At 36.6% G+C, this 27,378-nt stretch overlaps 1 protein-coding gene across 1 annotated transcript; it reads left to right on the plus strand.

Moving 5' to 3' along the window:
* Positions 1-16,649: 16,649 nt before the first annotated feature.
* LOC150058949 (solute carrier family 7 member 12-like) lies at positions 16,650-27,137 on the plus strand. The gene is made up of 4 exons (XM_090339010.1): positions 16,650-17,411; positions 22,295-22,426; positions 23,495-23,856; positions 25,982-27,137. The coding sequence occupies exons 1-4, from the start codon at positions 16,745-16,747 to the stop codon at positions 26,234-26,236; spliced, it is 1,416 nt and encodes a 471-aa protein (XP_090195136.1). The 5' UTR covers positions 16,650-16,744; the 3' UTR covers positions 26,237-27,137.
* Positions 27,138-27,378: the final 241 nt, after the last annotated feature.

Below are 27,378 nucleotides of genomic sequence, written 5' to 3' on the forward strand. Positions count from 1 at the left end.
AGTTCTTATCACCATTAGAGAAATTAGAAAGCTATGGGCCGGGAGTTTGGCCTACTGGTAGAGTGCTTGCTTAGCATGCATGAAGACCTGGGTTTGATTCCTCAGTACCATATACATAGAAAAAACCAGAAGTGGTGCTGAGGCTCAGGTGGTAGAGCTCTAACCTTGAGAAAGTCCAAGGACAGTGCTCAGGCCCTGAGCTCAAGCCCAGGACTGGCCAAAAAAGAAAAGAAATTAGAAAGCTAAAAGGTACTGTGGAGGAAATGAACAAAAACCATCCAAACCCAGACAAACTAAACCCTTGAACTTTTTAATGTTTTGATAGATGAGATATGTGTTAAGGATGATCTATCACTTTTAGAAAGTCCTTCTTCCATGGTTGTTCTTTCTGGGTAGAGCAATAAGTTGCAATGTCTGATATCACAACATTTCTGTCTTGGAAACACCAGTTATCACTCTTCTTCCATTTCTTAACAGATTTTTTTTCTCCCAGTAACTTTTGAGGCCAATATTGCTCTTTTGTAGTGAACTATGGATACCAGTCCTAAGTACAGCCACCTTGTCCTCGTGGCCACCTTGTAATAGGGAATATATTTAACAGAATCTTAGCAGAGAACTTGCTGAACATCCAAAAGGATAGGCCAATTGAGATTATAAGAAGCCTTCAAAACCACAAACATACCAGATCAGAACAGGACATCCCACCATCACATTGTGATCTGCACAAGACCAGTACACACCAAGGAAAGGATCCTCAGAGCTGTCAGGAAAACCAATCAGAATAACTAGAGATTTCTCAGTAGAGCCCATGAAAAAAGGAGAGCCTGGAATGGGTTATGCAATGACTTAAAGACAAACAACTTCCAACCAAGAATAGTATACCCAGCTAAGCAATCTTTCAAAACTCAGGAACAAATTAAAATCTTCCAGGGCAAGGAAAGATTGAAACAGTTTATCTCCATCAAACCAGAATTAACAGAAAATACTCAAAGATGTTCCACCCATAGAAAACCAACAAGAACATGATATTGGCAGAGGAACAGCGCCTAAACAGAAACCCAGATAATTATAGTAAGAATTGATAAGGCACAATCCCTAAGAAGGTAGAAAACATGTCAGGGACTACCAAATACCTCCCAATCATAACTATCAATATTAGTGGACTTAATGCTCCCAATTAAATGACATAGATTGACTATTTGGATCAAAAAGCAAGATCCATCTATCTGCTGTCTTCAAAAAACATACCTTGCCCACAAAAACAAACATATTCTGAATGTGAAAGACTGGAACATAATCTATCAAGCAAATGCTGAAGTTGCAATCTAATAACAGATAAAATAGATTTCAAATTAAAATTAGTGAGAAGACACAAAACAGGATATTACATACTAACAAAGGGATTTCTCCTACGAAGGAATATAACAATTCTAAATATCTATACACCAAATGCCAACTATCTATACACTAAACTCATCAAACAAATACTACTTATCCTAAAAACACACATAGATCCAAACACATTGATTGTTGGTGACTTTAACATCCCACTGTTGCCTCTGGATAGTTCCACCCAGCAAAAACTCAGCAGAGAAACCTCAGAAATAAACCACTGCATAAAAAAAAACAACTTAACAGACATCTATAGAACATTTTACCCAGCGTGATCAGAATATGTGTTCTTGGAAGCACATGGCACATTCTTCAAAATAGGTCACATTTTAAGTTATAAAGCAAATCTGTGAAATTCAGAAATATTGAAATTATTCCTTGCATTCTCTCAAGCCACAGTGGAATTAGAGCTCAACAAGAAAAGCCACCATAGAAAATTTTGCTACACATGGAGACTGAACAAAACATTGTTGGATCTCTAGTGAGTTATTGAAGAGACCAGAAACAAAATTCAAACATTTATGATATTAAACAAAAATGAACACACAAAAATGCAGCTGTTCCTCTGGAGCACAGTAAAGGCAGTACTCAGAGGACAAAGTATAGTGCTGGGTGCCTACCTCAACAAATTAAAGAAATATCAAACAAACAATTTAATGATGGACCTTAAGCTCCTTAAAAAAGAGCAATAAACCAAACCCTAATCCAATAGATAGAAACAAATAACTAAAATCAAATCTGGATTCAATGAATTAGAGTTAAAAAAAAACATAGCAAAACTCAAAAAAACAAAGTTGGTTTTTGAAAAAAATAACAAAATTGACAGACCTTTAGCAAATATGATCAAAAGAGAGAGAAAACACCCTCAAATAAATAAATCAGAGATGAGTGGGAAAATCATGACAGAAAAAAGCAAGACTCAGAACATTGTAAAGGAAAGCTTTGAAAACCTTTATGCTAATAAACTTAAGAATCTGGAAAGAATGGAAGCATTTGTAGCAAACATTGATATACCCAAACTAAACCAGGAAGATTTAAACCAACTAAATAGACCCATATCAAGTACTGAAACAGAAAAGGCAATAGAAGACATCCCACCCAAGAAAATCCCAGGACCAGACAGGTTCACAGACCAATTCTCTAAGGCCTTCAAAGGAGAGCTCAATATAATACTATTCAAACTCTTCAATGAAGTTGAAAGTGAAAAATCAGTACCAAACTTGTTTTACAAGGCCAACATAACCTTTATCCCAAAACCAGATAGGGAAAGAAAAGAGACCTATAGACACATTACTTTAATGAACATCGATGCAGAACTTCTAAATAAAATTCTGGCCAACCAGCTTCAAAAATTAATCAAAAACTCACATATTATGATCACAGATTTCATTCCAGGGATACATAGTTCGATATATCCAAGTCACTTAATGTAATCTAACACACAATAAGGAGCAAGAACGAGAACCACATCATCATGTCAATAGATGCAGAAAAAGCATTTGGCAAGACCCAACACCCCTTTATGATGAAAGCTCCGGAGAACCCATGTATTTATGGAACATTCTTCAATCTAAGGGCTGTATATGACAAACCTACAGCTAACATTATGCTTGATGGGAAAAGTTAAAGCCATTTCCTTTAAAATCAGGAACAAGACAGCATATCCTCTCTCCACAAACAGTACTAGATTTGCTAGGAAGAGCAATAAGGCAAGAGACAAACCTCAAGGGGGCCAAATAAGGAAGGAAGAAGTAAAACTCTCCTTCTTTACAGATGACATGATCCTGTATTTAAAGAACCCATAGATTTCTCTCCTAAGTTACTTGAGCTGATCTGAAACTTTGACAAAGTAGGATATAAAGTTAAACCATGAAAATCAATAGCTTTTCTGTATACCAAAAATGAGAAGAGCAGGATAAATTATGATATCAACTCCTTTTGTAATAGCCTCAACGAAAATAAAATACCTAGGAAATAACTTAACCAAAGTTGTGAAGGACCTCTACAATGAAAACTTGTAAAACCTGAAAAAGAAAATTAAAGCAGATTTAAGAAAGTGGAAAAAACTCCCATGCTCCTGGATTGAGATTAACATCATGAAAATGGCAATGCTGCCGAAAGCTATCTACAAATTTAATGCAATACTCATCAATATCCCAACAACATTCTTTAATGAAATAGAAGATGCAATCCAAAATTTCATATGGAATAACAGAAAACCCTCAAAAGCAAAAACAATCCTTAGCAGGAAGAACAGTATCAAACTTCAAATCCACTACAAAGCCACAGTAATTTAAAAAAAAAAGTTTTGGTACTGGCACATGAACAAGCCTGAGTACCAATGGAATAGAATTGACCCAGAAATGATTCCACAGACCTATGGCCACCTTATCTTTGATAAGGAAGCCAAAATTATCACACGGGAAAAAGATAGCCTCTTCAAAAAATGGTGCTGCTATTTATCATAGCAAAGATATGGAACCAACCCAGATGCCCCTCAGTTGATGAGTGGATCCACAAGATGTGGTATTTATACACAATGGAATTCTATGCTGCTGTCAGAAAGAATGACATCACCCCATTAGTAAGGAAATGGAAAGACTTAGAAAAAATCATATTAAGTGAAGTAAGCCAGACTCAAAGGAACATAGGCCCAATAGTCTCCCTCATTTGTCATAATCAGTAGAAACCTTGGGCTCTCCTAGCAGAGATTTACAATAGAACAAAATCTAGAGACATTAGGCCAAATAGTATGACACTAACTGTAAGGACCTCCAGGGTAAGGAAACAAAAGCCATATAATGAGTGACTGTTGTCCTTAACGTATTATGTTATCTCTCATCTCTTTTGCCATCCCTTGGTTATCTCATCTTGTTATAATATTTCACCTTGTTATCTGATATATTTTATATGTACTTAATTGGTTATTTGAAATTGGATAGGGAAGGGGGGAAATCAAGATAAACGAGGGAAGGGTGGGAGGGAAATGGGGACCATGTCATGAGAAAGGGCATCAATGTTTGTGAAGTTATGCACCTTCTATCTGGTGAATATACTGTAACCCTTCTATTAATCTCAATAAAAAATTATTTTAAAAAATTGTGCTGGCAGAATTGGCTACACATGTGTAAAAAAATGAAATTGTATCCTTGTATGTCATCCTGCACCAGAATCAACTCCTAATGGACCAAAGACCTCAATGTAAAATCAGATACCCTGAAAATGTTATGGAAGGAACAGGTCAAAACTTTCTCAATAAAGACCCAGTAACACAACAAATCAAAGAAAAGCTGGTTAAATGCAACATTAAACTGTACAGCTTCTGTATGGCAAAGGATATAGTACACAAACTGGGAAAAGATCTTCTCTAGCTATACTACAAACAATGGCCTCATATATAAAATATATTTTGATGTCAAAAAATTAAAACCCCCAAAAACAAAATCCTTAAACAACCACTCCATTAATAGGTGGGATAAAGACTTAAAGAGAAACTTCTCTGAAGAGAAAATAAGAATGGCCAATAGACACATGAGCATTTCTTTTATGGCCAGAGATGTTGAAAATTTCTTCAGGTGTCTATTGGCTCAATCGCTCTGGAGAGCAGTATGGAGGTTCCTCAAAAGGCTAAACGTAGAGTTCCCCTATGACCCTGCAATTCCATCCCTGGATATTTATCCTAATGACTACAAACGAGGCCACACGAAAGCTATCTGCACAAATGGTCATTGTTGCGTTCTTTACCATGGCAAAGATATGAAACCAACCCAAATGTCCCTCCATAGTGAATGGACAAGAAAAATGTGGCACATATGCACAATGAAATTCTATATTTCTATCAGAAAGAATAATATCATCCATAGGGAAATGGAAAGACTTGGGGAAAAATCATAATAAATGAAGTAAGCTAGACCCAAAGAAACATCAGCTCTATGATGTCCCTCATTTGTAATAATTAGTATTTGTCCAGAATAATTCTAGTACACAATAGCTCAATAGTTATGTACTTATGACCTTACAAAATTATGTTAAAGCCAGGCACGGTGGCTCACGCCTATAATCCTAGCTACTCAAGAGGCTGAGATCTGAGGCTCAAAGCCAGCTCTGGCACTAAAAAACCTGAGACTCATCCCCAATTAATCACTAGAAAATGGGAAGTGGGGCTGTGGCTCAAGGGTATAACAGTAGCCTTGAACTGAAGAGCTCAGGGACAATGCCCAGATGCAGAGTTCAAGCCCCATGACCCACAATAGATAAAAATAAATAAATAAAATGATGCTAATAAAAATGAACTCTCCAAGGTATGGAAACAAGAGATCTTCTTTGTGTTTTGTTTATATTTTTTCTTCTTAGCATGATACATGCAGTTAATCACTTTGTTTCCTTCATTTTTTTCTTCTCTCTGTTTACCCAATGGGGTCACTGGTTTGTTGTTTTTTTTGTTTTTTGTTTTTTTAGTTTATGTACACTTTGTATTATATGTAAGTTTACCTGATTTGGGGATGAGAGGAGAATCACAGGAATGTTGAGATAGGGGGCATTGCAACAGTGGTACTCAACAGACACTCTTGTAATTAACTTTACAAATTGAGGGAATGGGAGAGAAGGTGGGGAAAGTGGGAGAAATGAAGGGAAGGGTAACATCGTTCAAAAAGGCATATACTTATTACCTTATTTATATAACTGTAACCCCTCTGTACATCACCTTTATAATTTTAAAAAAAGAAGAAAAAATCTATGTACTCCTTATGGAGTGGGGTTTATCTCATGAGAAATAATGTCTGGATGAACCCTTCCCTTATTCCTCAAGCTTTACTCTGAAATATTAGCTGAACAACATTGTTTCCTCACTTGAATTTCTACAGAACTTACAGGCAACTTACTGGTAGACACTGCCACCACCCAGCTTGGATCTAGTCCATTCCTCCTAACCTGGAGATTGCATTTGGGTTAAGAAGTCCATTAAGAACTGCCTCACTTCCACCTGGAAGAGAGCCTACATCATCATCCTGACCATTGCCATGACCAAGGTGAAAGTAGATGGGATTCCTGCCAGGCTTCACCACAGGCAGCAAAGACCTGATGACTCCAGATGGAAGGCACACACCACTTCAGATCCGCTGAAGCTCACACTTTGCATCACCCCCACCCTCTGCCTTCCTAAGACTATTATTTGTTCAATATTCTATTCTTCCAGGCTGTGGCACTAATTCCTACAAACTGAGTCCTCAGTGGATGTATAAATTAAGAAATGGAATTTCAGGAAAAATTTTATACTAACCTCACTATTACCAGTCTAGGGAAGGGTGAGTTCCCACTTGACTTGTGTGATCTTTTTGGAGAAATAATGTCTCTCAAGCAAAACCCTAGTGATGAAGTAGCATCTGGCCTGTGGCCCTGAGTCAGCTGAAAAGAGCCTACAAAGGACTATTATATCTGCCAAGAGTCAGAAAAATCTCAACATTAACTGTAAATTCAGGGGAGCTCTTGTGTTCCCAGTGGAATTGTGAAACTCTCTCCACCACAGATGGATACCAAGGGACCTCTAACCCCATGTCTGGCAGTTCTACCTACGTGGCATTTCCTGAAAGACAGGAAAATTCAGCCTTTTAAAAATAAAGCTCAGAAACATCCAAGATTTTTCTTGGCTGATAGGATGAACCTGGGGAATTAGAATATACCTAATGGGAAGGGACCATAGCCCCTTGCTCAAGTCCTGGTATAGGCACACATGCGCACGCGCACACACACACACACACACACACACACACACACACACACACACACACACCAAACTCTAATATATACACTTTCTATACATTGCAAATATATATAGATAGATATATCAATTTTTTAGGATCTGGTGTAAGGGTTAAGAAAAAAACCTTCCTAGTACCAGTAGCATCGATTAGTATAAATAAAAATGTATCCAGAAGGCTAGACACCAGTGGTTCCCAGAGATAATCCTAGATATTTGGGAAGCTGAGATCTGAGGATTATGGTTAAAAGCCAGCCAAATGGGAAAAAAGAAAGCCCTTCATACTCTTATCTCCGATTAGCCACTGAAAAGCCAGAAGTAGAGCCGTGATTCAAGTGGCAGAGTAGTCTTCAGTGTACTGGTAGTAGCATTTTAGGCAAAACAGCTCACAGAACAAGTGCCAAGGCCTTTAGCTCAAGCCCCAAGAATCCAGGGGGGAGGGGTTGGATTTTAAAACCTTATAATACCCTAGATAATTTATTGAGTATTTACATTTAAAGTTGAAACACTTGTTTTAGTCTCATATTCAAGTATCTTATAAACATTTTATTAAGAAATAGGCTACACCAGACTGAATATGCAACCATTTCTTTTGAAAATGAGATTACTATACACAGAATTTTCAAACTACATTTATGATAGCAATCTTAGGTCATATACAGCAAAAATGAATTACATGACATTCTAAAGGAATTCTTTGTTTTGCTATGGTAATCAGAGATCTTAACAACCAAAATCATTTTTGTTTAAGTACTACTATGAAAATGTGTGTTGATATTTCTAAACTACAATAACATTTAATCCTTATTTATTAGAGTGAACTGTGAAGATCACTATGAGCATTAGTTTTCAATACAGAATTATACTACCATTAACAAAATTATGTAAAAATTTGAATATCTCAAGGGATATCTGAAGTTCACGTTAAAGTTGTTAGCCTTCTTTTTTCATATATTTTTATGTAAATAATAGAAGGGCTACATTATATTTACCAGATAGAAGGTGCATTAATTCACATACATTGATACCCTTTCTCATGTCTTGGTCCCCATTTCCCTCCCCCAAACCCCACTCCTCATCTTGTTTTCCCCTGTTCCCTATCCAATTTCAAATAACCAAATACAAATATATCCAATATATCAGATAACAAAGTGAGATACTGTAACAGTATGAGATAACCAAGCAAAAGAGATGAGAGATAACATAGTACATTAAGCATAATAATCACTCATTATATGGCTTTTGTTTCTATATCCTAGAGGTCCTTTCATTTAGCATCATACTATATGGCCTTATGCATCTAGGTTTTGCTCTATTGCAAATCTCTGCTAGGAGAGCCCAAGGTTTCTACTGATTATGACAAATGAGGGAAACCATTGAGCCTAACTTCCTTTGAGTCTGGCTTACTTCACTTAATATGATTTTTTCTAAGTCTTTCCATTTCCTAACAAATGGGGCAATGTCATTCTGACAGCAGCATAGAATTCCATTGTGTAAAAATACCACAACTTGTTGATCCACTCATCAACTGAGGGACACCTGGGTTGGTTCCATATCTTTGGTATGGTAAATAGTGCTGCAATGAACATCATTGTGCTAGTGGATTTAGTATGTCCTTGTTTCTGGATGGTTGGGTAAATGCCAAGTAGTGGAATTGCTGGGTCATAGGGGAGCTCTATGTTTAGTCTTTTGAGGCACTGTCATACTGCTTTTCATAGTGGTTGAATGAGTTTGCACTCCCACTGACAGTATAGTAGTGATCCCTCCTGGCCACATCCCCTCCAGCATCTGTTATTATTCGTTTTCCTGATCCTGGCCATTCTAGCTGGAGTGAGGTGGAATCTTAGAGTTGTTTTGACTTGCATTTCTTTTATGACCAGAGGTGTCGAGCATTTCTTCATGTGTCTATAGGCCATTTTTGTTTCTTCTTCAGAGAAGACTCTCTTTAAGTCTTTGGCCCATTTTTTAATGGGATGGTTGTTTCTTTGGAGATTAGTTTTGGAGTGATTCAATTTTTTGAGCTGTTGATATATTTTAGATATGAGGCCTTTGTCCGTTGTATGGTTGGTGAAGATCTTCTCCCATTCTGTAGGCTTCTTAATTAATTTACTAGCTATGTCCTTTGCCATACAAAAGCTCTGCAGTTTAATGCAGTCCCACTTATGCAGCCTTTCTCTGATTTGTTGTGATTCTTGGTCCTTATTAAGAAAGTTTCAACCTGCTAAAGCACCTTCTTATATATATTCTGCACTTCTTACAACAGAGAATAAATAATGTTCTTACATATTCTTGCCAGATTAAGTTTATAATTGATCACTATTTGCTTTCTTTTAAATCTCTGTACAAAAAATATCTCTATACAATAGATATTGTTATGTGAAATAGATGTTTTAAAATGAAGTATTATCAATGCTCTCTATAAGAAATTTTTTTGCCAGTCCTGGGGCTTGTACTCAGGGCCTGAGCACTGTCCTTGGGCTTTCTTCAAGGATAGAGCTCTACCACTTTGAGCCACAACACCTCTTCTGGCTTTTTTCTATGTAGGTGGCACTGAGGAATCGAACCCAGGTCTTGGTGCATGGTAGGCAATCACTCCACCACTAGGCCAAACTCCCAGTCCAAGAATTTTTTTTTTAATGCAGACAGTAACCAATGTGCCTTCCCAACAGTGCTTCACATTTCTGAAGCTGACTTAGAGCCCAGATTACTGTTTAAGCATTGCATAGGCAAGCAGCCAAAATATTAACAGGGCAGAAAGACATAACAGTTGATTTGGAAGTACTAAAATTTGGCACAACCTAACCTAACCATGTAGTGAGGTAAAGACATGGGCATTATTGTGAAGGGCCCAAAGGTTCACACCCAGCAATAAATATGTTCATCACTCTTTCATACAACTTTGGCCAACAGTATACTGCACGTGTTCCCCTGTCCCTGCTTACCACTCTTTCTTGGACCTTCCTATTCATCCTGAAATGTCTTTCCTTCTTTGAAAAGTCTGTTTGAGAGCAAGGGAAGTTTGAAGGGAAGAGGCTGGTTGTGTGTCTTAAGTTTCTCTGTTGTTGCCTTCAGTGACCTCCCTTTCATGGTAGCCAGGATACCTGTTATTCTGTAACTGTGTGCTTCTGTGTTCAGTTTAGTTAGACTTTTCTGTAAATGAAAACTACTGCAAGCACTCTGGAAGATGGTTCAGAGATTCCTCAGAAATCTAACCACAGAACTCTATTAACCCAGCAAACCACTTGGGCACCTACCAAGAATATTACAACTCAGGGTACAGTAAAAACACATGCAAATTTGTGTTCGTTGCTTCACCATTTACCAAAGCCAAGTTATGGAAACAGCCCAGAGGCCCTACAAACAATGAGTGGATCAAAAAAATAGTATATATATCCAATGGAATTTTACTCATCTATCAGAAGGAATAGCATTATATCAGTTGATGTTAATAGATGGATCTAGGAAAAATATGTCAAGTGAAATGAGGCTCAGAGAGACAGTGCATGTTTTCTCTCATATGTGAAAGTTAGATCTAAAGTACAACCATAGATAGTAACATGTACTGGGTGATAGATAGAAAGAAAGAAAGAAAGAAAGAAAGAAAGAAAGAAAGAAAGAAAGAAAGAAAGAAAGAAGGAAAGAAAGAAAGAAAGAAAGAAAGAAAGAAAGAAAGAAAGAAAGAAAGAAAGAAAGAAAGAAAGATGAGATAGAAGAGATAGAGCGAGCTTTGTGTACACAGGGCATACTTGGTGTAACCCCTCTGAACAACTATATAGAACAACCATCAATGCCAGGAAGGGGAATCATTTTCATAAGAGGACAACAATGAGGCGAGGCATACAAATAGAGGAAAGATTAAACACACACACACACACACACACACACACACATCATACAAGGGTTTTTTTGTAACAATATGAGGAGGGGTAAATTCAGTAGTGAAAGGATATATGATTGAAGTACAATATACAATTATAAGACTGTATTAAGGCAATGACAGTTAAGACAAAGAAATTGTACTGATACAAGATCTAGTTTAACACAGTGAAACTAAACCAAGCCCTTATTTGATCTAAATAAAAAAAGACAAAGGGGGCTGGGAGTATGTCCTAGTGGTAGAGTGCTTGCCTAGCATGCACGAAGACCTGGGTTTGATTCCTCGGTACCACATGCATAGAAAAAAGCTGGAAGTGGTGCTGAGGCGCAAGGGTAGAGCTCTAGCCTTGAGAAAGTCCAAGGACAGTGCTCAGGCCCTGAGCTCAAGCCCAGGACTGGCAAAAAAAAAAAAGACAAAGAAAATCTCTTTTTAAAAATGTCCCACTCTCTTTGATTATGATGCTTTGATCATTGCTTTAAAAAACATCAGCAGCACAGCCTGTCAGTCACTTAAAGCTAGGGCTTCTCACTATCATTGTGAGAGGAGTGTAAGACATGGAATAGAGGAACGCTGGCACGTTACACTCTGGGTGAAGCCATGAAGGAGGACACTCTGGTTTATTATAAAAATTGACTAGTTATTTAAAGGGTCATTCTATATTTTATTTTAGAAAAATCTAACATAAAAGCTCCAAAACACAAATTCTGTGAATTCTGCACAAGGATTGACATTAAGCTAGTTATTATAAACATGAGAACATGGTGATATTCTGGGGTGGGGGAATTTAGGATTCTTGTTATGCTTACAGTTATTACCTAATCACAAAATAGGCTACACCACAGGTTTGCTGTGTTAGGAGTTCCTTTTATCCAGAAACCAACTTTATACAAGTTATTATTTGAAACTCCTACTTTGTTATCTAGAGCATGGCAGCTGAAACATAAGCTGAGCTTCAAACTAAACTTTTCAACTTTGGTCAGTTCACCTACTTAGTAATCCAACTCTTAAACTCCATCCTGTACATTTTAATAGAGAAAACTAATCATTAATCTTTGAACAGATTTTGCTTACCTGGAAAACAGTAAAATGGAAAAGTAACCAAAATAACATTCATTTGTGAATATACATCACATATTAAGAACATTTTCTCAAATAGTTATTTGTTAATCATGAGAATTTATACAGTAGTGGACTGATATTAGGAACAAACTGAATTTTTTCTTTTTGTGAGGAGAGTTTCAGCTGACTTGGCTGAGGCATCAAGATCCCAAAGTTTACTTTAACCAGATCTTACTCCTTGCCACTGAATTCATGTGCCTAATTCAAAGATTTTCTGCCTCCGTTTTGTGTTACTGAAATATTTTGTTCGGTTTTCATTGTTTTCAGAATGTTTTTAGCTGTCTTCTTCCTCTTTCCATGCCACCTACCTCACAGTCTCTCTTTAGAAAAGTTCTGTCATCTCAGTCCTGGGACTCATTCTGAGACTCTCCAAGACAGTCCTGCCTAAGGCTCTCAGCTCCTCTTCATCACACTAACTCCTTCCCCCATTACAGTAATCTCTTAATAGAATCTAGTCTTATTAATGTCCAAGTCTCCTGGTATTCCTTTTGTTTAGACTGCGAGTTTATTTTTCCAAGGAATTATACCATCTGCATTCTCTCTTGTAAATACCATAATTCATGGAACACACATCTGTGTACACTGGCATCAACCCCATGTCTGCTTACTAGTACATTTATAAATTAGTTCTGGCTTCCACATATGATTTTTTATTTTTTATTTTTTGCCAGGGCTGGGGCTTGAACTTATGGCCTGGACACTATCGTTGAGCTTTCTCTACCACTTGAGCCACAGCACTGCTTCCAGCTTTTTCTGTGTATGTGGAATCCAGGACTTCATGCACGTTAGGCAAGTACTCTATCACTAGGCCAAACTCCTGCCCCAACACATATGATTTTTTAAAGAAAACATGCATCCTTTACCTGACTTTATCCTAAACCCTTCTTACTTTACTTAACATAGTTTTTTCTGGACCATCCATTTCTTTGCAAATGATGAAATTCTTCCTAAAGGATGAGTAAAACTCTAGTGTGGGGTGTGCGTGTGTGTGTGTGTGTGTGTGTGTGTGTGTGTATCACATTTTCTTGATCTATTCATTCATTAAAGGTTATCTGGGATGTTTCCATTCGTTAGCTATGATGAATAGTGCAGCAATCAACATGATTGTGCAAAGTAGTTTCACTGTGTATTCTGATAAGTAATCTTTTGGATAAATGGGTTGAATCTTTGACCATGATGGACCATGCTGAGCATGTTCCCTTCTTGCATTATAAGATGAACATGATCTTTTTGAGAACCTTAACTGCTGTGCATGGTGAACTTTTTAAAAATATTTGTATTGTAATTAATAGAAGGGTTACACTGTACTCGCCAGATAGAAAGTGCTGTGCATGGTGAACTTTTTCACTTACCGGGTTAGAAGAATTCTAGTAAGTGTATGATCAGTAGCTTAGAGAAGGGGGAAGGATGTGGACAAAAGGAGGAAAGGAACAAAGGGATGTGATAAGGACAAATGCTAGTGGTAGAGAAAACAAAAAAGAAGCCAGAAGAGACTATTGAGAGCCATGGAACCACAATTCAATGCTGACTCAAAATAAAGCAAGAATGCAGGAAAGGTCATGCAAAATATCCTGAACATCTATACTACTGTCTAAATCTGGAAGGAGCCCGTTAGCCAAAGGTGACCATCAGATAACAGAAGGTTTGCTAGTATCTCTGACATAGTAACTCCAGATGGAGTAGAGTTGAGGTGCAAGTTTTTAGTGAAGGCTTAGACCCTGGGACAATTCTGACCCTTGTTTGGAGACACCTTTCAGGTATGTCATAGCACCGCAGCTAGTTTACCTTCTCTTGAATCTTTTCTTCTGAAACTAGAAATAAAATGAATATGATGTTGGAAAGGATGGGTATCAATTAACCAGTCTTAAAACTTATGTAAATTCATATTTTGCAAACCCTTAAGAAAACAAGAGATTCTTAGTATAGATAATATACTTCAGTAACAAAGCAGGATACCAAAGCAACACACAAAATGTAGACCAATTCTACACACACACACACACACACATACACTCCACAAAATCTCACCTGTTTAAAAATCAGGCAAACTATCTCATGCCTCATGGATTAAAAAAAATAAATAAAAAAGTACACAGTATCAAACCAAACCAAAGAGCTTTAAAACTTCCACAATAAATATTGCAAAACACAGAAAATGTTAGGTGGAAAACCTTTCCATGCCCAAGAAATCTAGAATATTCTATTTTTTTTGTCAGTTGTGGTACTTGAACTCTGGGCCTGGGCACTGTCCCCGAGCTCTTCAGCTCAAGGCTACTGCCCTACCCCTTGAGCCACAGCATCACTTCTGGTTTTCTTGTGGTTAACTGGAGATAAGAGTCTCGCAGACTTTAGTGCCTGGGCTGGCTTTAAACCATGATCCTCAGATCTCAGCTTCCTGAGTAGTTAGGATTACAGGTGTGAGCCATCACTCCTGGCTTAGAATATTCTTTTAAAAGACACATTACCAGTGAAGACATTTAAAATGATTACCACAAAAAATATCTGACTACACAGACCTAGGAAAAATACTAAAACCTGTGAAAATCCTGAATGTGTAAAGCATCCAAGGGTGAAAAGTTCAGTGCTAAAAAGACTATATCTGACTTCAATATGTACTAAAATGCTACGAAAAATGTACTAAATGAACTAAAATGTGTTAAAATAAAGCCATGAAACTCTTAGCAGAGGATCATAATAGCTCAAAAGCTATGTACATATGGTCATATAGGCTAATTCTAAGATACAGAAACAAAAGGTTTATCTTTGTGATTGTTGTTCTCAATGTACTATGTGCAGTTATTTCTTTTCTCGTTTTTCCCCCTTATGGTTGATCTCATGTGGTTACTGTATTCAACATTACCTGGTGTATTATATATATATATGTATATATATATATTTGTTTGTTTGTTTGAAATAACGAATGGAAGAGGGAAAACAAGATGATTGGGAGAAGGTAGGGGATGGAAAGAGGGACAAAAACAGGAGAAAGGGTATCAATGTTCAAGAAGTAAATATTCAGATGATTGTATGCCAAAAAAAAGAAGTAATGCATCCAATACCTGATGAATATAACCGTAATCCCTCTATACATTACCCTGACAATAAAAAAATTTAAAGCCGGGGTCAGGAGTTTGGCCTACTGGTAGAGTGATTGCCTAGCATGCACGAAATCCCAGGTTCAATTCCACATACATAGAAAAAAGCTGGAAGTGGTGCTGAGGCTCAAGTGGTAGAGCTCTAGCCTTGAGAAAGTCTAAGGACAGGGCTCAGGCCCTGAGCTCAAGCCCAGGACTGGCAAAAAAAAAAACAAAATTAAAGCCATCAAAATAAAAGCAGCATGGTACTAGTAATGAAAGCAAACATATCAACTAATGAATAGAATAGAGGAACCACACACTTTTTTTGCAGTCTTAGTGACTATCTTGGCTAGATCCCTGGACTGGGAAGCCAGGTTTTTAATTTTATTGTCAGGATCATGTATAGAGGGGTTACAATTACATTTGTCAGGTAGTAGGTACATTACTTCTCACACATTGATAACCCCTCTCATGTTTTTGTCCCCATTTCCTGCCCCACACCCCCTCCCAATCATCTTATTTTTCCCCTTCCCTTACCTATTTCAAATAAACAAATAAATGTATATACAATATATCAGGTAACAAAGTCAGATACAATAATAATATGAACCCACATTTCTACAAACATATGGGTCACCAACAAAGTACCAAAAAGAAGTTGGAAAAAAGTCTACATCTTCTACACATGGTACTGGAATACTTTATGTCCACATGTAGAAGATGAAAATAACACTTTGTTCAATTACTTTGTACAAAATTCAAAATTGTTCAAATACTGTGATGTAAGGCCCCAAGCTTCAAAACTGCCACAATAGAGCTAAAGAAAATACTTAAAGATTTTGACTCAGAAACTATTTCTTTTGTCTTTGCACCACCAAATACAGTGTTTACCTTCAAGATAAATATTCTGTCTGCATAAAAAATTGGTAGAACTACCCAAGAAGGCTTATGTTTATTACGTATTTCTGCCAGGTTTCTTGTCTATACCCTGAATGACAATCAAGGTAGTCTAGCAATGTATTATCATCTTAATCTCATTTTGTATCTGTTCAAATAAATCCCCTCAAATAGCCATTTGTGGAAGGGAAGAAAACTTTGTTGCAGATACATATTTTCTTTCCCACAATTCAATTCTTCTAAGAAGTGGTTTTGAAAAAACAAAACATACAGACTTTGTCCAGGTAGCACTGTTACAGCTCTAAAGAAATCTCTATCCAGAACTTCTGAAAGTTATTTTTCTACTTAGCTTACCATTGTTAAGGGGCACAAATGGCTTTTAAAATTCAACTACCAGGCAAACCACTTTAACTGTGCTCTAAGAAAAGGACAGAATTCCTAAGTTAAACATTTAAATTCCAAGTTAGGCTGCAGAATATAATATAAATATGACATGACTGACTCAAGATAATCTTTTTGGGGACTACTCTCCTAGAGGCTTAGGGAAAGTGAAATAATTTAGGATCCAAAGTGAAATTTCGAAGATATTTTTCAGCATTTGATAAAGAAGAATCTGCAAAAGAAATGCAGTTATCAAGGGCAATAGGTTTCTTCTATGGAAATGTCTTCTTACTTAGTTCAATGATAGGATCAGGAATTTTAGTGTCTCCTAAAGGGATATTGAAATTCTGCTCAATGAACATACCACTCTCATTGGGTATTTGGGCAGCGAGTGCCATACTGATCATGATGTATGCTCTCTGTGTAGCAGAGATTGCAACCACCTTTCCTGTAAGCGCAGCATCCTATTACTTCCTCAAAAGATCTTTTGGACCTTGTGTTGCCTTCCTCAGTCTTTGGATCAGACTTTTTGCATATCCCCTGGGACTGGCTGCTCAATGCTTAATATCATCCAGCTATCTCATTCAGCCATTCTATGTTGGGTGCTCAGCCCCTGAGCTACCAAAGAAATGTCTAGCTTTGGCTATCTTGTGGTCTCTAGGAATTCTCAATGCCCGAGGGATGACAACATTGTCTTGGTTTCAGTCTGTCAGTAGTTTGATGAAGATGGCTTTTCTTTCCTTCATTTCCCTAACTGGGATTGTGCTGTTGGTGACGGGAAAGAAGGAGAATGTGGCCAAGTTTGAAAATGCCCTGGATGCAGAACTTCCTGATGTCTCACACATTATAGAAGCCTTCCTCCAAGGATTTTATGCATATTATGGGTATACAGTCCTGACCAACTTAGCAGGTAAATCCACTTGTAAACAACTTTGGCAAATGTATGAAAGATCCTCCACAAGTTATGAGGAAAGATAACCCTGATTTGTATGTATTTAAGTTTGTGGGTATGTATGTATATTAATCAATTAAATATAATTAATGAACTAAACTGTTTTGAGCCCTATGGCCATCATTAAATTTTCATTATAATAGTTAAAATGAAAATGTAGAATTAACTTCTTCAGATCATTTCTCTTATATCAAACCTTGAGATTTGAAATAGTTTCCAAAAGTATTAAGATTATCTATACTATCAAGCATTATTTTAGGGTGTATATTGGGTGGGAGTGGGGGGAGATCATACCAGAGCTGGAGCTTGAACTCAAGGTCTGGTAACTATACCAAGGTTGGCAACCAACTACTTGATCCACATATCCACTAACAACTTTCCAGGTGTGAACTGGAGATAAGACTTTCCTGCCTGGACTGTGATTCTCAGATTTCAGACTTCTGTGTATCTAGGATTATAGACCTGCTTGAGACAATAACATCCATCTCTACAATATCTGAGGGATTTATTTAAATATTAGGCACATGAGAAATATATTCACAGGCTCAATTTATCTCATATTGAAGACTCGCATCATTTTTGCTACAATACTAATATCTCTTTGAAACTAGAAGTAGCCATAATGAGGGCTTCATTATGTACACTTACATGACAAAATTAATTTGTTTTCATTTGTATATACACTCTTGTGATTAGGAAAATTTTGTTCCTCTTAATTTCACTTTTATCATGTGTCTTAGATGTTTCTATATTGGCATGCAGTTGTTTTTAGCATTTTTTAGGTACCAAATTTCTTTATTTGAAGGAATGGTACAAATTAAAAGAACTCAGGATGTTCTGGTACAACTTATAGAAAAGGTAATGGTAACCCCAGCATGCATGCACTGCCTCGGTGACAAGAAGTCACTGTGGCTTTGGGGGAATCAGCCGAAGGCTTAGCTCTCATCACTGTCTCTTAAATGCTTCCATTCTCTTTATGGAGTAGAGAAGGTTGGTTATATTTTTCAGGAGGACAGAGAATAGTTTAATGATTATGACATTTCTACCATTGAAATTTCTACTTCCTCCTCTGATAGCATAATACCAAGGATATCTGGCAATAGTTCTACAGTACTCTGCAATTTATAAAATGATTAATATAGCATCTGGGAGCAGGGCCTAATGGTAGAGTGCTTGCCTAGCATGGTTGGAGCCTTGAGTTCCATTTCTCAGTACCACAAACATAGAAAAAGCCAGAAGTGGTGCTATGGCTCAAGTGGTAGAGCAGAGCTCTAACCTTGAAAAAGCCCAAACACAGTGCTGAGGCCCTTAGTTCAAACTCTAGGACTGGCAAAGAAATGATTGATATATAATTCAATATATGTCATAACTATTGTAAGATAATAAGAAGGAAAATATAAAAGGAAATTTTCAAAATTTATGTAAAATTTCAAACAATCTAATTGTCAAACTTATTTGTTGTGCTGGTACTGGGGTTTGAATGCAGAACATTGTACTCTCACTTGGATTTTCCACTCAAGGCTGGCACTGTACAACTTTAGTAACTATTAGTATTGTCAGACTATTAATTAAATAATTGAATTTGTTCCACCAGATATAACACACCCACACATACCAGATTTAAAATTTTAGATATAATAAAGATTTAAAAATGATTTCTTGAAGTCTTCATGGTCTCCATTAATTAAATATTTCAAATGTGCATGCACATCAGTCAAATTAACCAATGAGATGATTCTCTAAGTCTTTCCATTGTCTTTTTTTTTCCAGTCCTGGGCTTGAATCAGGGCCTCAGAACTGTCCTTGGACTTTCTCAAGGCTAGAGCTCTACCACTTGAGCCTCAGCACCACTTCCGGCTTTTTTATAAGTATGTAGTACCGAGGAATCAAACCTAGGTCTTCGTGCACGCTAGGCAAGCACTCCACCACTAGGCCAAACTCCTGGCCCTCCACTGTCTCTTTTAAAGAATAATGTAATGTTAACATTTTCTTGCAATGAATGTAATTTATTTTAACCCAATATGAAAATTTCCTAAATAATGATTGTTTACTTTCTTGCAAGTGACCTGTTAGTTTTTTTGTCACCAACTTATACAATAGAAATAAATGTGAGTTAAAAAAATAGGTACTGGAGATAGAAAAATGACTGATAGAAATAGAGGTAGACATCCTAGACCCTAGATCTGTTATCCAAACTGCCTAACTCTGTACTTTGTGATTTCTTGGAATATCTCCTAGAATGTGCCCTTAATCCCTTTGAGCTAGACCAAAGTCAATCTGTGCCTATCAAAGCAGAAGTTAGGGAGACACTTTCAATTTGTATTCAAAGCTGTTTGGGTAATTCTTTTCTCTCGCCATGATGGTAATAGTTTATTACTTATTTAATATTAAATTATTAAAAATGAGATATCAGTGCAAGGGCATTTATCCATTGACCCAGAGTCGACTGGTTGGAACCAGCAGTCCCCTGTACCTGGTGCATGAAGTGTAGACTAGTGAGGTGTTAGGTTACTGGGAGTAAAGACCCAGGGAGATTACAGGACTCTGGTCAACTTCCTAGCTCTCTTGGTTTCCTAGCTACAAGGTGGTAAACAGGCTTCCTCTACCACTCACTTGCCATGACACATGATGCCAATACAGGCCACAAGCAACAGGGCTAATCCTAAGTTAAATTCACAAAAGTGAAGTAAGAAACCTGTCACCTTTAAGTTGATGGCTTTGCATTTCTGTTGAAACACCAAGCTGATGTAGTGTCTACAGTTACACAACTTACAGATAGAAAATAATTTGTTAAATCTGTTGAGAATATATTATATTTCGTTACTTCCTTTGTGCTTTATAGATCAGATGATACATCCTATCTCCTGATTTTGAACTATTAATTTTTTCAGTTGCATCCTTGTCTCTTAAAACTACACTAATGATCATGGCAAAGAAATATTTGTATATATTTTTCTCTAACAGGTTTTGTTCGTGTATTTTAAATTAATTATACTATGAATCATTCCCCTGCCTGCATATCTCTGTGCAATATTTCCTTTTTAATTCCCCAATATCTGACTGTTCTCATGACCTGACTCTTGTACTTCTACTCAGGGCATGGGGGAGAAATAAATTTCATTCTTCTCACTGGAAAAAAGTTTTGAAGCAAAATTCTCCACTGACAAGATGACTTACTTTATAAAAGCTTTTCTTATAAGGAGAATGAGCAAGTTAGTAACCCACTGATACCGAAGATTTCAATTGCTTTTCCTGTACAATCATCTTCATCTCATTGGATCAGTAGTTACATTTTGTGGTCAGTACTAGCTATGTATTGGTCACATTTAAGCAGTTGTTTGTGTAGGTATGAAGGGAAACACATGTGTGCAGTTGTGCTGTTCTACTATTGTGTTGAACGGAATGGCTCTCATAACCAGTGCTATAGCAACTTCCCTCACAAGGCTACAACAATGTTTATGGCTACAGAATGCAGATTTTGGGGGATTTTACCATAAGAAAATTTGTCTTGTATAAACAAAATGCATGACTGATGACTAGATTTCAGTGTTGAAGAGATAGCCATGTCTCTAAAGAAACAGTAAGAATTTTTTTCATATATTTTTATTGTAATTGATAGAAGGGTTACATTATATTCACTAGATAGAAGGTGCATTACTTCACATACTTTGATACCCTTTCTCATGTCTTGGTCCCCATTTCCATTCCCCCATCCCCACCCCTCATCTTGTTTTCCCCCCTTCCCTATCCTATTTCAAATAACCAAATATGCATATATACAATATATCAGATAACAAGGTAAAATACTGTAACAATATGAGATAACCAAGGGACAGCAAAAGAGATGAGAGATAATATGTACAGTAAGGACAACAATCACTCATTATATGGCTTTTGTTTCTATATCCTGGAGGTCCTTTCATTTAGTGTTATATTATATGGCCTTATATATCTAGATTTTGCTCTATAAACAGAATTTTTTGGCAACTCACTGACATTAGAGGTTATACTGGCTGCAAAGGCTACTCATATTACATAAAGAATTGTCCTGGTATAAATTCTATCCATTCATGCACAGCAACAATTGGGTCTTTTGATAGTAAATCTTGATTCAGACAGAATCTCACTATGCTTTTTCACCTCTAACTTTTGCTCTACAGCTTCGGGACAAAGACATAAGTTTTATATGCCATACTTACTTCAAGTCACAATAATCAAATCTCAGCCTCATGAGTAGCTACAATTTATAGATATAGCCTAAGAGCACTAGGTCTTAAAAAATGATTCTGGTTCTTGATATACATCATGCAAAGTTTCCAAGTTCACATAATTTGATAATTAGTACAAATCATGAAAGTGCAAGTAGAATTTTTTCTAGAAACTACATGAAAATTAAGAATACTACTCCCTATTCCCTTTTATTAAAAAATGCTTTTATGTCATGCACAGTGGCTCACAACAGTAATCCTAGCTACTCAGGAGGCTGAGATCTGAGGATCTTGGTTCAAAGCCAGCCAGGGCACTAAAGACTGTGAGATTCTTATCTCCAATTAACCACTAGAAAACCAGAAGTGGTTCTGTGGCTAAAGGGGTAGTAGGGTGGTAGCCTTGAGCTGAAGAGCTCATGGGCAATACCCAAGCCCAGAGACCAAGCCCCACAATCAACAAAATTTTAAAAAAAAAAAGTGGTGCTTTGGCTGAAGGGATAGGGTAGTAGCTTGAGCTGAAGAGCTCAGGGACAGCGCCCAGGCCCAGAGTCTGAGCCCCACAACCAACAACAACAACAAAATGCTTTTATAAGTCCATAATGATACCATTTCTGATGCATTTGTGTTTTCTAGGAGAAGTAAAAAACCCTTCCAAGACTATTCCCAGATCGGTGATTTCTGCTCTGTCTATTGTAGCTGTGATATATTTATTGACTAATATATCCTTCCTAGCAGTTTTGACACCTCAGGAAATCATTTCTTCAGGTATGACTGAATAGCAACTTGGGGAAAAACATCATACCTCCATACTATAAATGTGATATAGTTTCATGAAACAACAGTAATTAAATCACAAGTTTTTCAACTTTTGTTCTTTACAAAGAATTGAAGAAAATAGTAGTCTAAACACTCCATACAATAACCATATGCAAATGTCTAATTTCTAACAGTAGAAATTGTGAAACAGAAAGATCTGAAGAGAAAAGGCAAGAAAAATATGAGGAAGGATGTGAACAAAAAGGAAGAAAGGAACCCAGAGAGAAGATTAGAATAAATACTCATAGTAGAGAAAACAGAAAATAAGTCAGATGAAACTATTGAGAGCCATGAGACCATATTTAAAGCCTGACTCAAAATAAAGCAAGAATGCAAGAAAAGTTATGCAAAACATACTGAGCATCTGGGCAGTAGATGGAAGGTTTGGCAAATCTGGAAGGAGCCCTTTATTCAAACCCAACTGTCAGATACAGAACATTTACTAGTATTCCTGCCAAACAACAACCTTGGATAGAAATGAGTTGAGGTGCATATGATTTTGCACAGTGAAGTTGCTAGAGCCCTGGGACAATTCTGTCTCTTATTTGGAGAGACCTGTCACATATATGATAGCCACCTTCTCTTGGGTCCTTTCCTCTGAAACTAGACCAGGAATCTTCATATCCATGGGGTAATGAAGCAGTCATGAAAACAATAACTGTGCAATATCTCTCAAAGCATAGACTCACAACTGGGGAAAAAATATTCCCAAAGAATTCTACTGATCAAAACAAAAAACAAACTACAGAAACAACAACAAAAATGACCAAGGGGCGAGGAATTTGGCCTAGAAGTCAAGTGCTTGCCTACCATTCATGAAGATCTGGGTTCGATTCCTCAGTACCACATGACATAGAAAAAGCCAGAAATGGTGCTGTGGCTCTGTTCTTGAGAAAGCTCAAGAATGGCATTCAATCCCTGAGTTCAAGCCTCAGGACTGGCAAAAAAAAAAAAAAAAAAAAAAAAAAAAAAAACCTGACCAAAAGTTACTCAGATTTTTTTCTCTCATTTTTGTAGATACTGTTGCTATCTCATGGATAGACAGAGTAATCCCTTCCATGCAATGGGCTGTTTCTTTGGAGATTTCAGTTTCAGCATATGGAAGTACTTGTTGTGCAATACTTTCAACATCAAGGATACTCTACTCTGCAAGCCAGGAAAGACAACTGCCTTTGATCTATTCTATGCTTAATGAAAACTCATGCCCAGTTGTGGCTGTCATACAGATCATTATTTTGTCTTCGATTGCTATCATATCTTCAAATTTTATCTATTTAGTAAAATACATGGGATTAATGTCCTGGTGGTTAAGTACATTAAATATCATAGGTTTACTTAAACTAAGATACCAAGAACCAGATCTCCATAGGCCTTACAAGGTAAATCAAAATAAGAATGTTAAGATTTTATCTCTATTCCTTTCTAAAAAATGAAACTGATTAAAGCTATGTGGGTTGCTACCAAATCAAGACAGGAAAACTGAAAGATACCTAATTTGAGTCTTCAAGATTCAAGTCTGTGGCATCTACTAATTCAAGAACAGGGCAATAATACAAAACTAGCTCTGGCCAAAATCATGTATGCAGCTGAAAACTCCACATAGGTATATCTTTAACAGAGACTTCAGTGTTTTTAAGTTGTTAAGCATTGTCTTAACTTGAGATGTTATATATATTGACTTTAAATTTAACTAAAGCAGACAGAATCCTCTTTGTCTAGCTATTGAATGGCACAGATATGCTTGGTTTCCAGAGCATCGATATATAAAACATATCTTAAGCGTTTCAGGGTATGGAACAAATGAGCATTGCTTATTATAGACAACTACTATAACACTCAACTATACAATCAGATTCCACAAGATAGCCCATCCCCAGGCAGAAGCGTGATGAACAGAGTACAAGCTGAGTGTTCTCCTCCACTTGTCTCTACAACTAATCCTGAGAATATCAAGTGTCATTTTTCCATTCTTTACCATCTTATAAATATGATCAGGCCCACAACATATGGAAATAATAGGAAACATGAAAAGGGAATTTCATATTTGATGGCAGTGACTAAAGAAGTGCTTTGACACATTTATCAAAATTCAACTTTCCAGCTCAACATTAGGGATTCTGATTTAGTCTGTCTCCATTGGACCATAGTAACATATATGGATATTAATTTTCTTACTAATTACTATGCAGAGAAGTCCATCAATCAGAATTTAAGAAATACAAGTCTATACAATATTTTCCCTTTTTCCAACATGGCTTCCTCATTAACATGCCTCATGTTGCAAGGGAGAATGATAATAGATCAAATTTGTGTCACCTGTTTATTCAACAAATATGAAGTGAGAAACTGCTGTTTGTGGTATATCTTATTTCAAGAAGTAAAGACCAATTATCTTTCCACATGGGGTTGCATTAGCCTCAAGAAGATTAACAAAGAAAGTACATAAATACTGTGAAATGTGACCATTTTGTTTTGCATGCATTTAATGGGTAAAAGATTTTTCACAAAGACCTGGCACTATTTTGCAAAGAAAAATCTGAGCATCATACAAATTACATAGAAAAGGCTATACACATTGACAGAGTAAGTTACCTCAAAAAGAACTTTCTCTTGCTGTCCTAAAAATCTATCCTAGTAAGTGACTTTCAGGCAATTCAGTGCATATTCAAGAATGGTAAGAATGAATTATTAACACTGTAATCCTTGTATTTCTGAATCAAATGTTTCTGTTGTTTCTTGTGTTTGGTGATACTATCCTAGGATCAATGGAAAAACACTTCTTTAAAGAAGTCAAAGCCAGGCACTGGTAGCTCACACCTGTAATGCTATCTACTTCAGAAGCTGACATCTGAGAATGGCAATCGGAAGCCAACTTCAGGCAGGAAAGTCCCTAGAACTATTATCTCAACTAAATGATCCCCACCCCCCCTACACTCCCCAATGTCAAAAGTGGTGATGTGGCTTACCTGGTAGAGCACTATCCTTGAGCAGAAAGGCTCAAGGACAGTGCTCAAGCCCAGAGTTAACCCACAGATTGGGAATAAGGAGGAGGAGGAGAAAAGAGGAAGAGAGGGAAGAAGGAAGGAAGGAATGAGCAGAGTGGGGGGGTGGGGGGGAGAAGGAATAGGAGAATATACAAACAAATACATTTATAACATTCATAAAGTACTTAATTCCCCAAAGCAGGAATGGTTCAATGGTTGATATTAGAATGATTTCTGGTAATATATCCTTTTCTCCCATATCTGAAGATAAAGCATTAGCTTTACCAAATTAATTACAAAATACGTTGAGAATAATTTAAAATATCACATACTAAATATATTTACTTCCAGTGTTTTACAATTGCTTGGTCTGATGTGAACTTATTTTCCATAGAACTTTAAATATATTTGAAAATATATAGTTTGTCATTTCCATTGTAGAGCATCTATAATGTTGTTTTGTGGTCCTAAAGTTGTGTGAACAAAGTCATCTCTATTCTTAATTTCCTTTTTCTTTCAGGTGTGGTTGCCCTTTGTATTTGGATCGTTAGCTTTGTGCTTCTTTCTCCTTATCGTGCCAATGATACATTCTCCTAGTACAGAGCATATCTATGAAGGCATCTTTCTTCTCAGTGGACTCCTGTGTTACTGGCTTCATATTCTCCTTAAGCAACATTCTGTTCGCTTTGACACAGTCATTTGCTATTTACAATTACTGTTCAATGTTTGCCCTCCAGAAGATCAGGACCAAGGTATTTTTGCAGAAAAACACTGACTATGAAGAAACAATTTTGAGAATGAGAAACATATATGTGAATTTGTAGTAAATATATGCTTTCAAGTTAATCATAATTTGAAAATACATATACTGATAAAGTCAAAGCTTCTCATCTTCCACACACCCCACAACTATGCACCCCCCAAGTTTATCTTTTTTGCTACATCTATTTTGTAAGAAAGAGAAGACAGGATTTCTAAGGATCCAAATATAAATACATAAGGACATATAAATATTAAATTAGGAATCCTGAGTTTATCAATGTGTATTATATGTAAACTGAAATACTACAATATCTCCATTAAATATGTGTAATTTGTATAAGGTAATACGACTATTTAAATGTTTAAGGAGATGAAAATGTTGACTTCCCTCAATTGGTCATTACCTGCTGTCTATATGTATCTATTGATCACATGGTATGCTATAAATTGACCCAGTTAAAATCAAGATATAATGGATAAAACATTCTGATTTTCCCCTTGGACTGGATGCCCAAAGCTTGCTAACAATAATCTTATTCAGCTTTCTATGCTGGTTGCCCAGCCCCAGAATTACCAAAGAAATGTCTAGCTTTGGCTATTTTGTAGTCAATAGGAATTGTCTATTCTCAAGAGGTAACAACATTGTCTCAGCTTCTGACTTTCAGTAGTTGGATAAAGATAGACTTTCTGTGTTTTGAGAAATGTACAAGTTTGAGAATTACTTGAATGCAGACCTTTGTGATACTTTACCAATTAAAAAGGACCCTCTGCAATAATTTTATGTGTATAATAGCTATTTCCTCCCCATCAATGTGTTAGGTAAATTGACTGGTAAACAATTTTGGTAGAATGAATGGTTTCTCCAATAGTTTTGCCAACTCATGGGGAAAGGTAAACCCTGTTTTGTTTTGTTTTGTTTTGTTTTTTTAAGTTAAACTGCTATAAATCCCATGGTCATCATTAAACATCCATGGGTTACCATTTGAATAGGAAGCACAGAATTAAATTTCATCCGGGGATTTAAAAATATTTTTATAAAGAATTGAAATTTTCTGTACTATCAAGCTTTATTGCATTCTATTCTATGATATTTTGAAACACTCTAGCTTGTATGATTTTATGAGAAATACATTAATATATAGTAAGTATATTTAA

Source organism: Megascapheus bottae, chromosome 9 (genome assembly GCF_031878675.1).
Source record: "Megascapheus bottae isolate mThoBot1 chromosome 9, mThoBot2.hap1, whole genome shotgun sequence".
Lineage (NCBI taxonomy): Eukaryota > Metazoa > Chordata > Mammalia > Rodentia > Geomyidae > Megascapheus > Megascapheus bottae.

Coding starts and splice junctions, on each gene's coding strand:
- LOC150058949 (XM_090339010.1), top strand. CDS start 16,745: ATGCAGTTATCAAGGGCAATAGGTTTCTTCTATGGAAATGTCTTCTTA. Junction 17,412..22,294: donor AGTCCTGACCAACTTAGCAG/GTAAATCCACTT, acceptor TGTGTTTTCTAG/GAGAAGTAAAAAACCCTTCC. Junction 22,427..23,494: donor TCAGGAAATCATTTCTTCAG/GTATGACTGAAT, acceptor TCATTTTTGTAG/ATACTGTTGCTATCTCATGG.